Below are 17602 nucleotides of genomic sequence, written 5' to 3' on the forward strand. Positions count from 1 at the left end.
TGTAAGATGTCCTGCTCCAGATTGTGTCTGCCTTGTCTGTTCCAGGATCATATAATTCAGAGATGCTAGGCTTTTGAACTATAACATGTAGTTGCAAATGCAATAATTTATATGCATTTTTATAGTAAATTCCAGGAAACATTTCATAGAGAGGGAGAGAAATCATGCAGTTACTAGAATTCAGAAGCAAGAAAAAAATTTGTCAGTGCTTGTAGAGCTACTGAAATAGCAAACTCTCTCAAATCTACTGGCTACATATCCCTTCATCTTCCTTCCATGTCAGTGTTTGTAGTTTGTTTCTTACATATTTGATCCTGAAAGCAGCAGTAGTTTACAACAGTAATGGTGTCCAAAGCTGCTTTATTTTATATTTCTGAGTTGTAGTTGACTGGAGGAGCACAGCACTTGTCAGGCTCCTGAAAGGAAGTGCAGCTCAGTCTCTTTTCACAGGTGGCAAGTGACAGGACATGAGAAAGTGGCCTCAGGTTGCACAGGGGAGTTTAGATTGGACATTAAGAAAAAAAAAAATTCACTGAAACTGTGGTTTCAGGCTTTGGAAGAGGCTGCCCAAGGAAGTGGTTGAGTTACTATCCCTGGAGGTATTTAGAAGGTGTGTTCGGGACATGGTTTAGTGGTGGACTTGGCAGTGTTGGGGAAACGGTTGGACTTGATGATCTTGGATGTCTTTTCCAACTTTAATGATTCTGTGATTCCCTGGTGGCCACATATATGGTGTGACTGATGGTCTCACCAAATTGCTGCTCAGTTTCTAGAGGTGGGTGCTCACTCTGGCTCTTCCAATTGATCTTTTGGCTTCACCACAGGCAGAGGCTCACTAAATGGGCTAATGTGCTTATTAATTGACATAGTGTCAATCATCACTTAATTTCATCATGTGTTGCAAAATTTTGTAAACAGCTCTGCTGTTTGAAATGCATGGCTGCTGGCTCTGTGTGCATGTCCTCAAGGTTATAAAAGGACTAATCTGTATGTTTTGCAGTCTGAAATTTTTCTGCTCCGTCATTAGAAAAAGACTGGTTTCTGTGTTGCATGAGAACTGCTCAGGCTGATTAGCATGGAAATGAATGTGTGTGCCTTAATCAGCTTGGGGTGAGGGAAGCTCAAAATTAATTTGATACATTAGTTTCATTTTAAAAACATATAGCTGTTACCACTAGTGACCATTATAGTTTAAAATGCAAAATAGTCTTTCATTCAACACTGTGTTTATGCCAACTCATCACTTTCCAAATAATTTGTTTTCCAAACTAGATTTTCTGTATTTAATCTTTGCCCCATAAAGCAGAATGGGGGAAGGGCAATCAAGACAGAAACGTACAGGGAGGGATATCAAAGAGGAAGAAGATGCTGACTTGAAACTTAACCCCGTGTTCCCTGGAACATTGTGTTTATGTTGCACTGCTTAATACCTCGAATCCAGCTTATAAAGCGATTATTTCCTAGCCCTTGTCCTCTAAAGATGTTTTCAGTGGGAACTGTGGAAGGCAAATAAGTTATTGAAATACAAAATGCAAGTGAGAAATTCTCTAATGATACATATGTTAAAAAAAACACCCCATATAATTAGCAAAACCATTTTTTTTTTCTTTTTGTGGTAAAAAGATACTAAATTAATTTGTGTTCTTTCTGTTCAGAAGACTGTAGTTATGAAGGACCTGAATTAGACAAAGAGAGCTTTATATTAAGAAGGCATATCTAATCTATCTGGAGTGATGCAGAAGGAACTGCTTTGGTGACCATTAAATTTTAAAAACTGCCCCATGTCCTGTGAGCATGTAGAAGTATGCATGTGTTTTGATTTAGAGCCCTGCTACGTATCAAAAATACCCTGCTCTGGATAACCTGAAATTTAGAGGTGATATATGTTGCTGCAAAAGTCAATTGTGTGACTGGCACACCAGTGAGACTGAAATTCTAAAGGCAGATTTTTTTCATATTTATTATAAGATGAAATGAGACTCTTGATGATAGGTGAAATAGGATGTAATGCTCTTTAAAATGAAAAAAAAAAAAACAAACCAGACTTAACTAGTCTGATAAATTTGGATGAGTGAAGCAGTTTGAAGGACTGCTCGGGAGAAAACTTAAGTATGGAAAATGAGACTGCAAATGAAATGACAGAGGGTGATGAAGCCGAGGTTTTTCTTACAGAAACCAGTAAAGGGTTAGTAAGGCTTCTGGTTGTCTGTTCAAAAGTGATGGGGCTATAGAAAAGTATTAGCAAGGGCTGGGAGCAGAGTCAAGCAGTAAGGATTTTAGAAGAAGGGAAGGTGTGTTAGTCAGTTCAGCATCAATGGCCGTGTCAGGAGGAAGCAGGCATTCTACCTTACCAGAAAACACAAGAGCAAAAGCCTGTGCACTTGATTAATGTAAAGGTGTTCAGCCCTGCTGTAATGTAAAAGAAGGGCTTAATCCTGTGAAATTTTATGACTTTTTCATGTGAACCATTTACCTTCAACTCCCTTTACCTTGGCTGAGAGAAAGCAGCCAGTTTTAAGAGATGAACTACAACCCTAAAAGTACATGTCTAAAGCCAGATGAATTGCACTCCAGAAGTGCCTGTTTCTCTCTGACTATAAAAGGAGTGTGGCGTGATTAGTGCAGATAGAGATGTCTCCAGTGAAGACACTTGTATGTAGTTGAATGAATTGGGTGGATTCCTTTGGTGCTTTCTCAGAACATTAAATTATCCCATCGGTTCACTCAGTGCTGACTCCAAAAACATAAGTACTGCACCACAGCCAGTCGTATGAAAGTTGTCAGCAGGGGAAGGAAGTTCAGAGAAATTGCTAAATATAAGCATTCAATTTTGAGCAAGGCACATTTTGATTTAACATGATCTGTGGTTTTGTTCACTTTTTTTTCTGTGGGTTACTGTATCATTGTGAGATTATCCAAGATATCTCAGGGCATCATGGCTGCAATTTAGGTCTAACCCTTGTTTAGATGACACATGCTTGAAATCCGCAGGCTGGTGTGTGTCAGGAGAAAATTAACTGCATAATTAAGAACTCCTGAATACAATGTAATGGTAATATTCCTTCTTTTCTGAGCATTACTTTTTGTGATATGTTAATTTATCTTGCTTTTTTTTCTGGGAACCAATGCATGCACTTATGACAATGTTATTCATAGCTCTCAGCTTTCTGGTCTCTCTCATCTGCCTTTTCTGCAGATGAGGTCACCGAGCTTTTTTGAAGTACTAGTGTATTTTATGGTAGAACAGGGTAAAATCATGTTCACTGCAGTAAAGGTAAACTCTTAAGGGCCTTTTGTGTTGCATTAACAAGGCATTTCAAGGAAGTGGGATATCAATTTCATGTTTCATGTTAAAGACATTAATGTCTTTGTGTTTATGACTGTTAGGGCATGGAAGCAGAAAAAGGAAATACTTGAAGCAGTTTCCTTCCTTGCCTTCCTCTTTTCACAAATGAACACCAAAAATTTAAAAGCATGGGTTGGAGTGTCTTCAGAGTATTTTGTATCAAATTGGCAATGTAGAAAGTACGTAACCTTCAAGAGAAGTGCTCTAGTCTCCTTGTTTTTGTGGAAAGGACCCATAAAAGATTTCCCAGAAAACACAACACATGTGGCAGAACATGGGAGATAGCTGACAATGGGTATCAAACTGTGCCTTGCTCAGGTATGGAGGAGCTCGTGGGACTGCCTCTCTTCCTGGCCTTGTAAGATGGATATAAACTGATCTGTAAAAAATTACCTAATCTTTTTCTTTATATGTATATCTTACGAATAAAAGGACTCCAGTAGGATATACCTACTTTATTTTTATTGATCATGTATCTTTTTCTAAACAATTGATAGTCTCATTTGCTACCTCTGTAGCAGAACCCTGTCTTTATTTGGTCCTTTAGACTTGAATGCAATAAACAAAAGAAATTATTTTCTGAAATACTGAATTTTTATTTCCCATCTGGGCCTATATCCAGCTTATACTTTGAAGCATCTGCAGTGACACAGCTGTAGTTTAAGGGCCTTGTGTGAGAATTATTATTTACAGTTGCCAGCAGTTGCTGTCATACATCTGTAACTGCAATAAATGCAGGTATGCATAGGGACAGAATTAAGAGAACTGTTTATCACTTCTACTGACAAGATCTTATGGAGTGTAGCTGACACAGGCATGCTTGTGCTGATTGTGTCCTTCCTATTGTATTTGTGACTGCATCCATCTTGGTATATTAGATGGACTCTGGGAATAAGAGAGATAGCCTTGTAGGTTGCACAAAGTCTGCAGTAAAGGAATTGATTTAAATCAGTTCAAGTACATTAAAAATCAAAGTTGTATTGCATTGCTTTGCTTGGTTAAAATTGGTGGTTTCATGTTTTTACTTTTGAGGTTTTCAAAAACTTTGGTACCAAAATGAGTTTCTAAACAAAATGTTTGCTATTTATTTTAAAATATCACTGCTTCAGTGTTGACTTTTTTTTTTGTAGTTGTTGATGGTTTTGTGTTGGTTGTTTTTTGTTTGGGTTTTTTGGTGAAATTTTCCACTAAATTATGACAGAATTTGTTAATTGCTCTGGCTGTCCCATAAAGTATTCCTGATGAAAAAATTTGAACTGAAAGGTCTTTCATCTTTCCTAAATTATCTTTAAAAAATTAAGTAAGCCTGAACAAACCTCCCAGTGAAATGCTGTGTGGAATTGTAGAATATCTCAAGTGTGAAGGGGCCTGTAAGTCCATCTCCCTACTCCTTGCACCTAAGACAAGATCATACAAGTAGAACTTTTCTGAACAGACAAAACATATCTGGTAAGAATTTTGCTTGTAAAAGTGTCTTCAGGCTAAAGAAGCAAATGCAAGCTAAATATATAAAGCCCTTGGGACCTGATCTGCAGAAGTCAGTGGGAAGCCACTGATTTCCTTGTTGGAAGCCATCTGTGTTACTGCTCTGTGCTGTGCCCTGTGCTATTTTTTCATGAGCCTCCTCAAAATTCAAGAGGGACTTTAAAGTATTTACTAATATAACAATACAGTATGTTGTTACCTGAAAAATACTCACCCCCTGCTTCCTTCCACTGTTTCCTTATGAATTTGAGTAACCTATGGATAATTAGGTCTGTAATAATTTGTGCCCTCTCTTGCTTCTACCCATCCTGTTACAGAGGATGCCTTCAACATGGTACGAAGGCATCAGTCATCTTCAGGATAAAAAGCCCTTTCTGTCTCAATCTGTTAAAGATGCTGATAAAATTACTAAGCAGGTTTGAGACTGACAAGAACCTTTCATTTTCCATATTAGCTTTTGCTTTCTCAAGAGCAAGGCTACCAGAAGGAAGTCCCAGAGGTAGGCAAGGAGCGGCTCTGCTGCATGACTGACACTTAACTTGATGTACCCCTGCCATCATCCATGGGCACTTTGTATTGCACAGCCAGATGCTGAATGGTAGGCACTTTATAAAGGTGAAGTCTTGACCTCAGGCTCTCTTGTAGCCTGTGTAGGCTAAATTCAGATCATCAGGGAAAGAGTTTGAGCAAGAATCTGAAGACTTGATCTTATCAGATTGTAGCCATCACTGCAGTTGTGTTACTTGAAACCTGACTTCTCTTTTTTCTCAGGTATGTATAAAGGAGTGAATCAATCTGTTGTCAAAGACATTTTTGAGCAGAGGCAATAAATATAACTTCTGTATAAATGAAAAGGTTTTAGTGAACTCTGGAGTGGCACTCGAAGATCCTTTATAAGAGGCACTGCTCTCTGACCAGGGAATGAATACAAAAGTAAGCAGAAGATTTTGATGCAACTGATGCTTTATTCATATCTTAATTCTTATTTGGGTGTATACCCATGCAAGGGTTACATCCTGATACTGTTGCAGTGAGCTGTGCAGTGAAATCCAGGGATCATCCATCAAATGATACATACCAATTCTGTCACTGCAGAATTTTTTTAAAGAAGTTAGTTATTTCCTTACTTTGAACTTTGAACTCTTGCATTTATCCATAATCTTTGTGAACTTGGCTATACCTGGGGGAGCTGCAGTTTAATAGTATCCTGTGCTATAATCTTCAGTTCTTCCTGTAGGCAGCTTATCAAATGTGCAGAATTGTGCCACAGCTCTGATCATCTGGCTAAGGGGATTGATGTCACCTAATGCAGTGTGTTGGTACCAAACAGATTACAAGGAGCAAAAGAGGTTTGGGGGCCGAGTCAGTGACTTGGAGGAGGAGAGGTGTAAAACCCCTCAGGAAATCAGTAATCATCTCAATTTGCAGCTTTTGTAGCTAATGTACTGTGTGCAACAAAATGTGTTCTCTGGAGTTTACTCGCTGTTTGAGTGTCAAAGAGGATGCTTGTTATAGAGCAGCTTTTAAGAGTAACAATCACAATCAAGTAACACTTTGTGCTGAAATCTTGTCTTAGATTTCATCTTCTTAAACCAAGTCCATAAATATTTGTGGTGTTTAAAATGCACGTGTAGCATTTCTGGTAGTTTGTTTAGCCTTACTAAGCATATGGGGATGTTCAACATTAGCTGGGTGCTACATAACTGTGGATATAATTAACTTCATTTGGTCAATACAGTAAAAGCATACTCTGTGTACATTATTTAGCTGATAAATGCACTTTTATAGAGACATTCCCTTGAGTTGCCAAATAATGGGTTGCTAATCTGAGACCACACCTACACTGTAGGCACAGAAGTGAACACACTTCTGCTGCATTAGCTTGCTTGACGTGTCCCAGCTAAATTGCACTAGAACAAGCTTGAGCATCTCTGCCACATTCTGGTCATGTCTGAAGTGTCTGTAGACAAACTGCTAGTTTAAACTACAGAGTCAGAGATGCTGTTCACATTTTGTCTTTTTACCTTCCCCTGCTCTTTTAAGCATATTTGAAAACAGGGTGCTTCTTAGATATTTCTATTGCTATGTAACTGAAAAGTAATTGAGCATAAGTTGAAATTCCAAGACAAGTGTATGTCTGGGAAGGCTGTTAGCAGATGTGTGCATTACTTTGCATGAGAGGACTGCCAAAAGTATATGGTCCTGTGTACTGGAGGTGCCCCTGGGGCTGGTAATGAGTGTCTGTGCACTTATCAATCCAAAGCCTCCACAGCTGGCCCTAAGTCCCTCTGGAGTTTCCATTTTAGTGAAAAGTCCCTTGAAGTCCCATTTGACTCCTTGCTCCATGCTTTAGTATTTTATTATGTGCATACTGGGAGAGAGGGAGTAGCATTTGTGCATATATGAGAGAAAAGTTAAAATTTGGTGTAGATGATACTCAGCTGATTCATAACTAAAAGCCAACAGCTTTGTGCTCCATAAGTTGGTGTGTTGGAGTTTTGTGTTGGTAATTTAACTGAACCTCTACAGTGCCTAGTGGTGTTTTCACTGCCAGGTAGTGGAGTACTTAACAGATCTATCCAATAGTATTAAATAAATTTTATAGTTTAGTAAACTTTTTCCTGTATTTGGCTTTTAGGAACAGGACAGCTGCTAGACTTCTCAGGTGGTTTAGTTCACATGTGAAGATTGAGCTTAGCAAGTTTCTTTTTCCCCAAATTATTCATCAAGTTATTTTAAGAGCGATTTACCTATTTAGGCATTTACAAAACAAAATCAAGGCCATAAAGTATAATGCTGAACAAGATAACTCAGCCTCTTTTTTTTGATCAGCAGAGATCCAAATTGGTGTATTAAATGGCTATTTAAGTTGCTCTCACAGGATGTAAACTCTGGAAAAAAAGCCATGTAAAAAACCTCTGTCTCCCCTATTCCCCAAGCTCCCTATTCTTCTATTTTAATAGTAAAGCTTTTAGCTATCAGTTACTTTTTTTTTTTTTTTTTTTTTGGAGTGGTATGTGGCTGACTTGAGATGTGGAAAAGTTTTGTCTAAAGCTTTATTTAAGGAAATACAAAGTAATTTGGAACTTTAACTAAAACTGATGGGGAAAGGAATTAGGGTTGTTTGTACAGATGGGGTTAGAATGGAAATATTTAATCTACACGTAGGTGTTTCCAAAATACCTCATATGATTTGGTAACCTGATCTACCCTTTCCATGACAAAAGGGCATTTTGGGTGTCTTATCCAATTTAGAAACCTAGTTCTGAGTATTTTTCCACTCTTGCCTGATTTAGACTAGTTCAACTCTGAATTCCACCTATTTTATTGATGTGAAACTGATATAAAATGAGAGAAGAATCAAGTTAAAGTAACTGCCAATAAATCTGATAAGGATATTCAGATATAATGGAGTCAGTCTTTTGTTTTGGAGTTGGAATTGAGTAACATCATTGCTGAGGTCAAAGTTGCATACGCAAGGCATATGTGAGATCAGGCAGCAGTCTTGTGCTTTCTGATCTGACCTGCATAGTCTGAGACTGGCACTTGGGGAGGTCATTTGGAGGAGGGAAGAGAGTCATTAAGGTTGGGTAAGTTCTTCAAGATAATTCTAACTGACAAGTCCACCACTAAAGCTCAGTGCTGCATCTACACGACTTTTAAATACCTCTGGGGATTGTGACTCCACCACTTCCCTGGGCAGCCTGTTTCAATACTGGCCAACCCTTTCCCTTAATTTTTTCCTGATATCCAATCTAAACCTCCCTTGGCACAACTTGAAGCCATTTCTTTTTGTTCTTACTATCTTTTACCTGGGGCAAGACATCCCCCCTTCAGTACCATCTCCTTTGTGGTGATTACGTATGTACCCCTGCCTTTTTCTCCAGGCTGAGCAATCAGAGTTCCCCCACCTGCTCCTCATAAGAGTTGTGCTTCAGACCTTTCCCCAGCTCTGTTGCCCTTTCCTGGACATGTTCCAGCACCTCACTTGTTTTTTCCTGAATTGAGAGACCCAAAACTGAATTCAGGGTGTGGCCTCAGCAGTGCTGGGTACAGGGGGACGGTCACTGCCCTGCTCCTGCTGCCACACCAGTGCTGACCCAGGCCAGGATGCCATCGGCCACCTGGGCACACACTGGATCATGTTCAGCTGCTGCTGACCAGCATCCCCGGGTCTTTTTCTGCCAGACAGTTTCTCTGCCTGGGGTTGTTGTAACCTCAGTGCAAGATCCAGCACTTGACCTTGCTGAACCTCATACAACTGCCCTTGGTCCATCAATCCAGCCTGTCCAGATCCCTCTGTAGGGCTTTCCTGCCCTCCAGCCAATCAATATTCTCAGCCAACTTGGTGTCACCTGCAAACTGACTTAGGGTATACTCAATCCTCTCATTGAGATAATTGATAAAGATGTTAAGAAGAAATGGTTAAATAATAAAGTAAGCCTGCAGTATCTTCTGCAAACCATTGGAAGTGTCTCTGAATGTATTTGTGGTCTTTCTCCTTCTGGATGGTGATGACAGGAGGCAGGGAAGCCTTCACTGTTAATCTGTAAACTGTCATAGTTGAAGAGGAAACTCACTTCCATGTGCCCCATATAACATCACCAGTGTTATGCCAGTTAGGAGGGGCTGGATAAGGAAAACAAAGCTTTGAAACCTTTCATATAGATTTGGTCTTCTCTGCATCGACTATCAGCAAGTAGGTAAATGTGAAACTATTTTTAAAGTTACTTTTTTCTTCTGAAATAATTTGGCATGGGTTCTGAAGCTTAGTTGTTGAATAAAGGAACTTCCCAGCAACTGCCTTTGATTACTTCTAAATGTAGGTTACAGCTGTCCTTTTGGGAAAGGCACATAACTCAGCATGTGAGAAACTGACACCTTTTTCTCTCCTTTTCAGAGTATCTCCTCTACAGAAGTCTGAAATAGTAGACATGGTCAAGAAACACGTCAATGCCATAACACTTGCCATTGGGGATGGTGCCAATGACGTAGGAATGATCCAGACAGCTCACGTTGGAGTGGGGATCAGTGGCAATGAGGGCATGCAGGCAACCAATTGCTCGGATTATGCCATTGCACAGGTCAGATGCAAGAATGAACAACTGCAATATCATCTTTGAGAAATGCACTGTGCAGCCATGTAGTGCTCTATTGGCTTCTTCTAAGCTAGAGGCATCTCTGATTGTTTCTTTTTCCAGGCAGCTGTCTAGAATATATTTTGGATATATTTTTGGTATTTGTTATGATTTTGTATTCTTCAGGGCAAAGCTCCACCTCTCTTCAAAGTTGTAGTTTCCTCCTGACAGCTGTACAATATCTTGGTTCTTCAGTAATCAGGGGGAAGCAGTTTCTGTGATGCTTGTGTTAATATGATTTTAAGTAACTGATCTGTCTTGGTGCAAACTCTTTTCTTACTATTAGTACGTACTATAACCAGGTGTGTGAGAATTTGGCTGTTTGGCAGTTTTTAATTTGAGGTAGGTCCTCTATCTTTTTTCCCCCCACCCCCTGTGTTGCATCCAAGAATGGATCACAGTTCTAGAGAGCTGGCCAGCGTTTTCATTTTGCATATCTTATTTTGAACATTATTTGGGTGAGAGCTCCTAAGTTAGTTCATCAAATTCAGAACTGATTGCTGCAGCTAAAAAGAGGAGTTAAAAGCCTTTTTTGTTTGTTTGTTTTGCTGAAGAAACCACAATTTAGAATCAAGATTTTGAAAGAAAAATCAGAAAGGAAGAAGATGCTTCAGTTGCTGAATATCCTCTGAATACTGTTTACACCTGAGATGCTCTATGTGTTTGAGACTGATGCAGGGCAAAACCAGATCCAACTGACAGGAAGCAGAGATAATCCCTTGTCTCCTCCTTGACCAGAGCTTCAGCTGATGTTCCCTTCTGGAAGGGTATAGTCAGGTTTGTTTTAACAAGTGACGTGAAATACTACCATCTTTTGATAGTTATTCAGGTTTGAATAACTGAGACCTTTCAAAAAACCTATCTTGAGAATTTTAGGCAGTTTTACCAAGTTTTTCTGTCGTGAACAGTAGCATATTCCAAATATATACCAGTATAGGAACTGCCATAGCCATTGTCTCTGGTATCTCATAATGAGTTTTACATTTTTAATTTCACTGGATTATATATAGCTTCTGCTGCATAACTTAATGGAATACTCTTTACCTGGACTTCCTCAGATCATTTATTACTTCTGCTTTGGTAACTAAGCGTAAGCAGCAAGAGTTTTGTCCGTAGAAGGCCCTACATATGGTATTTCTTTTGTGTCGCAGTAGCGTTAAATCTGGAGAAGAAATTCCATGTCATGTGGTGCTTTTGCACTAAAAAATCCCTCTGCTTCAGTTTAATGTTAGAACATGGAAGCTGCTCTTAGTTTAAATGCCAGTCAGCAAGTTACTGACAATAACGATGAATCTTTTTCATTCAGTAGGAAATAAAAGCTGGTGACACCAGCACAGGATTGCAGCATTCAAAAATTAGTGAAACACCGTGGAATTGGGGTTTTTGTGATTGTGTAGAAGAATTTGCACTGATTAAATCAGAAAACATAGAAAAAAAATCCCTTTAATAGAGGAGACTAATACTGTGTGCTAGTATGTGCTTAAAAAAAAAAGTAAATTAGTGTTCAAAAGAAAAACTTGATCTCTGTGGAGTGTATTTCTTTCAGCAAAGACATGTAACTCCCACTAAAACATTACTGTATGTGCATGCCTTGAAGGCAGAGTATGTTCTTATTGAGTAATTTAAGACGACCACTGTAATGTAGCATCTCATGTTCAAATGCTATTTCAAATGCAGTGCTGCCAGAAGTAGGCACTTAGAGAAGAGAGAGTCTCTATATAGGCTCATTTGGGATTCCAGGGAGAATCAAAGCATAAACCAAATAAAAATAAAAAGCCAACTTGTGTCTGACTCCACTTGAAATAGCTTCCACAGGTGCAAGGAGCATCTGTTTGGATCATCCTTTTCCCTTTAAATGATATTGCACCAGTGACCTCTGTTTAGAGAATTCCCAAATCAAATGACCTAACTAGTTAGAGAGACAGTAGTAGACTTTAATAACTTTTTTTTCCTCAGTAAATAGCTTTATAATCTTAATCCAGAGAACATCTGGTGTCTAGGGACTGTTTCCTTTCCTTAATTAAGAAAGCTCCTTTCTTCAACAAATGTTCTTGTTTCGGTTTTCTTCTTTGGAAAAATTGGCTTTTTTGGATGCCTTTTCTCTGTCTTAAAGCCCCCAACATGCCATCACCTCATCCTTTAGTCAAGATAGATTCTAGAAGGTAATCTCTGTATAAAATAAGTTACGCTAGGGTTCATACAGAGACAACTGTAAGAACTCCACACAGTTTCACAGGTAGGCTGGCCAGATGGTCATAATGTTTCCTGCTGATTTAAAATGCTGTTAATGCAGGAGCACCCAAACAAGGACAGTGTCTTGGTAGAGCCCCTGTATGTACTGCTCTCTGTCAGTAGCTGTGTGCTTGCATAATAGCAGCATCAAAGCAGATTTAATTCTTTGCCATGTCTTAATGGGAGCCTTCACTGCTGTGAGCAGGCTCTGTGTGCTCTTTAGGCTGAGTATCTTCCTTGCTGTGTTCATTTTCATGAGAGCGCAAACAAGAGCAGTTAATGGTAGGATTTTTGTTGCCTTGAGCTTTCAAGAAGGCCACATCCTCGATGGTCACTTGTTAGATTCAGCGAAGAGATGTTCTCAGGCTGTTTCTGACTGTTCTCCACAGGAGCTTTGGGATGGCTTGTAAGGACATCATGGCACATTCCCCATCGCCTTGATGGTGTTTTGTTAGTGATTTTGATGAGGAAAGTTGTAGCTCTCCTGCAAATTAACTTGAGGCATTTAGGGGTCTAACAGGTCAGCTACTCCCTTGGGAGTGTCCCAGTTATAGCTCTAGCTCAAGTTAAACTGAGAACAGTGAAGCCTGGTTCACTTTTGTTTTCTCTCCTTCTCTGCTGGCATATCCTAACAAATCTGAGTTGCTGATGCATAGTAGAGAGGCTGTCCTTACAGGATTTGTGGTTCAGTGATTTCATTGCTGGAAAGCATGGGAGCAGAGCTGCCTCACTAACTCATTACTGTAGCTTTCATTTTCAGATAAGTTTTGGTCAAAATAAATGATCTATAATCTACATTTAGAAAGTCAGGGTTTTCCTGTCAAGTCACTTTGTGGATAAGGAAGCAAAGCAAATAATTACCTTAGTGTCCAAGATCCTTTCAGGTATATATGTGCTAAACAGTAAACACAGTCATCTCTTTGAGCTGTGAGCAAAAGAGGAATGCTGCTGGTCATAAAAAAGGTTCACTAACAAAGCCAAGATGAGAAAATTATGCATTTCGCAGTCTGGATTACAACACTGGCTCCATAAAAGTCCATTTTCAAAAGTTCTGAATTTGAGCTCCCTCTGGGGTTCAAACTAGCATTAAAAGGTACACAATTCTACAAGATTAATTTACTTGCCCTTTTTGGCAAATGCACCTTGCTTTATACAATATTTTATATAACACACAATCACATGCATTTTCTGGGCAGAAAATGTTAATGTAAGTATCTATTCTCTATAAATGGATATCTTTTTCCACTTTTGTTCCCCTTCTGTGTACTCTCTTTCAGCTCACTACAGTATTGTTTATTAGGTTGTCCATTTTACACAGAGAAAGGAGATTCTGAACTTTGTGAGCCCTCAAACATTGATTTTACCATCAGGATGGTAATAACAATTGAAGACATTTTGCCATTTAAAACCACTTTTTAGAACCTTCAGAAGTTTTGCTGCAAAAAAGATTTTAGCTTTAAGTATTTTAAGAATTGTTTTTTGCATATATCTTCTGTTTACTTGTTTAAATATTGCACTTCAACAGCTTACAGGGCTGATTTGAGGATTTTTTTTTTCCTTGAGGACTTTCTTAGTTTCAACTTGGTTTACTTGGTTTACTTTCAACCATTTTTTTAGCAATTCTTCATATATGTAAATACTTCTTTTCTGTCTTTCAGTTTTCCTACTTGGAGAAGCTACTGTTGGTCCATGGTGCTTGGAGTTACAATCGAGTTACCAAATGCATACTGTACTGCTTCTACAAAAATGTGGTTTTGTATATTATTGAGGTAAGAGTAACTAAATGGATGGGTCTTACTGGTGCTTATTCCTTAAATCATCTCTTATAACTAGAAAAGCTCACCCAAATGGATTGAGCAAGAGGGACTGCCATTTTTTCCCATGTTTAACGATTTAAAATTCAGTTTTCCTCCTCAAATCAGTTCACTTGAATCTTTCAGTGTTTGTAAAGGGCACCAAAGGTTTTCAGTACTGAGAAGCTTTGCATATGAGATGTCAAAGTTCATTCCTTCTGTGCAAGTACTCTTATTGAAAGCATCTTTGTATTCATGGAAATATTTCAATTAGTTCTTATATTTATAAAGACTGGCATTTGGGAGCTAAATTTAATCAAAAGTTCATTTAATAGCATTTAATATGCAAATAATAAACTATTCAAAACTATAGCTTTACCTTCCAAGTTACAAAGACTATAGGTTAGCTGGAACTGAAATTAGTTTGCTTTGTTTTCTGGAAAGAGATGACATAATTTTGCAAATGACATTCATTTACAAAATTAATCAAGTTATTTGATTTAATAATTAAAACATAACTGTATTTTGAAAATATTTTGCTAGAAGGTGTCAATTCCCGAAACTGGTTTTCAAAGAGGGCTGAATACTGTCACTACCATTCCATTTCAGCAAGCTTAAGACAGGAGTGTAGTTCTCATGCTGCAGAATGTAGTCTTGAATTTAAGATCTATCAGGAAGGGAATTTCATAACATGCTGTTGCCTAGTTAGAAATACTTAAGGAACTTGAAGTCAATGGTTTGATCAGTTGAGTATCAAGTGATCACTTGGTACAGCATTTTCCACAATGTTCATCAGTTTTATTAATATATATGCATATAGATCAGATTTTCTATTTCTTTATACAGCTGAGCAGCCATGAATGAGGTTAACACAAAATTGCAACATTTATAATTAGGCAGGTAGTTATATCAATTAGAGGAAATAGGGAGTGAGTAATATTTTGCTATTCAGTAAGTAATATAATGATCAGAGTGGTCAGGATTCCTGATTCCAGCAGGGTTTGATCGTCTTCTGTGTATGTTAGAGAACAGATTGTCCACTAACTTGTTTTGCTTTTCCTGTGCTATTTCTCAATTCGCTGTTATCTGTTAAAATTTCAACACTCATTAGCCTATTGCAAGAGAGTTATCCTATACATCATGTTTTTTACATGCTGTTGGAGATTATAGCAATGTTGTTGTTATTGTGCAAAGAAAATGTGAATAGCTTTAAAAAAACCTCTTCTATTGTATTTCTTACTGAGCATGGCTGGCTGTTGCTGGGGTTTTGCCTTAATGTTTCAGAAAATGCTTAATAGCTTCATGATCTTCTTCTAGGATTCTTTTCTGTATTTGAAAATTAGTTTTGGAAGTCCTGCTTCTAGCTTATTATAGCACCATGTGTCTTTGTTTCTTTTACCATAGTCTGACAAACAAGTTCTGCATCAAATGTTGTATGGCAAAGCTATGCTTTTCCATATAAGCAAGGAGTTGAATACAAGTGAAGTTCTCTGGGACCTCCATCCTGACGTAGCTCAATTATTTTATCCTAGGGTGGAATTTTATTCACCAGGTATCTCTGTTATATAAAATCCAAGTCTGCTCTGAGAATATGACATCAAAGGTTCTCTCCAGTTAGGCCATATTCAGTTCTTTTTGCATGCTGTCCTGAGCCAAATGAGCTTTTGTGTCTCCTCATGTCCATGTCTGAGGAAAAGACAGTTCCATCCAACATCTGAGCACTGAAAAATGTCTTAAAAGATGCAGCTCTGCACCTCAGTTACATCTCTGTGCTTGTGCTGCATAGAAGTTGGGAGCAAGTTTAAAGCCTTAAGGGAGATGAAGTGACAGAAATAATCCTGCTGTCCTGCAGCAATGGGAAGAGCTCAATTTGGTTTTCCCTGGTGAGTTTCCTTTACTAGCAGCCTTAAGGAACTTCCCCTCCCAAACTGTGTAAAATTAGCCAAATTGCCTGGAAACCCAAGAGAAACCAGTTTTGGTATCCTGGGGATACAGGGTAGAGAGAAGTGATCTTTAATTCTCTCCTTAGCTTTATACAAAGAAAGAGAGGTTGTTTTGTGTATGTGCTGTGAGGCTTGGCAGTGTTGATCAGTTGTGGTATGGAATGGTGCTCATGAAAGAGATGCATCACAAGGGAATAAATCCTTCAACTTCAGAGAAATGTAGTTAAATGCCTGGCACTTCTGCACTGTTGCTTATGTATATGGTGTGTTCCTGATTGTTTCCCAGTGCTCTGGACAAGTTTAATATTTACCTATACTTGCTGCTTGGATATGTGGTGTATGGGGAATATCCTTTTAGCATTGTAATGAAACAGGGATTTGAACTTGAGCTACTTTCTAAGTATCTTCAGAAGGATTGTACTAAGTAAATATTTATACAGTTGAGTGAAAAAGCACATCATGAATATGACTGCCAGTTCTGCCTTTGTTACTGTATCTGTTTTATTTCAGTGGAGTTTTAACACCTGAGGAATAGATATAGTAAGCCTTATATAAATGGCTTTTGCAGCAGAGAGGCACTTGGGGCTATCATAACTTTTATTCCCTGATACTTTGCAAATACCAGAGGGAAGGAAGAGGTGGTGGTCCAGCTTGGCATGCAGAATATCTGGACAGAACTTGCAGAAGCATGCAAGTTAAGGTATTAAGATTTAACTTAATTAAATAATGGTAAATGCTTGAGAAGAGCATGTTGCCATCTCTTTTCCTAGCATCGCAATGTTGGTATGCTAAAACCCCTCATACATTAGAAGTTCATCTTGATATCAGTTATGTACATTTAAATCTGGAGGATCCAAAGTGTTGCATCCCTGAAACATTAAATTTACCAGCTGTTTTTCAGGTTCTGGGCTAAAATACAGAATTTGGGGTTTTGTGAAAAGTACACTCAGGTAATTGTAGGCATGGGCTCTACTCCTAGGAGGTGCTGTGGGGTTAAGGCTGGTCCTTGCCTTTCTGCAATGGCTGATTCTTTGTGGAGAGACGGGGGCCAGGAACTGTTTTCGGCTGCTTTGATAACTAAAATGCATGTCCATATTGAGATAGTTCCATGCAGCTGGAGAGGTGGTGCAGCAGACAGCAGGCCTTGTGGTTTAGTGATTGCAGGGCCAATGAGCTGAGTGTGTGTTTTCCCTCTCTCTTGAAAATGCCCTCCTAGTATTTTTCAAGAGGTGAATTTTAAGTCATCAAAAGTTCAGTGAAATCTGAAAAGATTTTGTCTTGGCTTAACAACTTGAAACTCTGTGTTCCTTTACTTTCTCTAGCCTGGTCTCTCCTTTACCATTTCTTCATCACTGTCCTCCTGTCATTCTCTTGATTTGTCCCCTTGATTTTAGAAAGTACAAAAGCTAAGTGAAGTATAACTAAAAAGCACAAAGAGAAGCTGATCCTGGAAATTCAAGTCCTTTTGGTGTAATTCTTAGCCCAGTTCCTGAACCCTTGTATATCACTGCTGCAGGTGAATTTTAAGTCATCAAAAGTTCAGTGAAATCTGAAAAGATTTTGTCTTGGCTTAACAACTTGAAACTCTGTGTTCCTTTACTTTCTCTAGCTGGTCTCTCCTTTACCATTTCTTCATCACTGTCCTCCTGCCATTCTATTGATTTC

At 38.6% G+C, this 17602-nt stretch overlaps 1 protein-coding gene across 4 annotated transcripts in view; it reads left to right on the forward strand.

Annotated features, from left to right (window-relative positions):
• ATP8A2 (ATPase phospholipid transporting 8A2) overlaps positions 1-17602 on the forward strand; it is a 311840-nt gene that overhangs the window by 155743 nt on the left and 138495 nt on the right. For all 4 annotated transcript variants that reach the window (XM_039718662.1, XM_039718664.1, XM_039718666.1 and 1 more), the window contains 2 exons: positions 9732-9915; positions 13860-13970. In XM_039718662.1, coding sequence (XP_039574596.1) covers positions 9732-9915; positions 13860-13970 — 295 coding nt within the window. The remainder of the gene's footprint in view (positions 1-9731; positions 9916-13859; positions 13971-17602) is intronic.

Source organism: Passer montanus, unplaced genomic scaffold (assembly GCF_014805655.1).
Source record: "Passer montanus isolate IOZ18808 unplaced genomic scaffold, ASM1480565v1 scaffold4, whole genome shotgun sequence".
Taxonomy (NCBI): domain Eukaryota; kingdom Metazoa; phylum Chordata; class Aves; order Passeriformes; family Passeridae; genus Passer; species Passer montanus.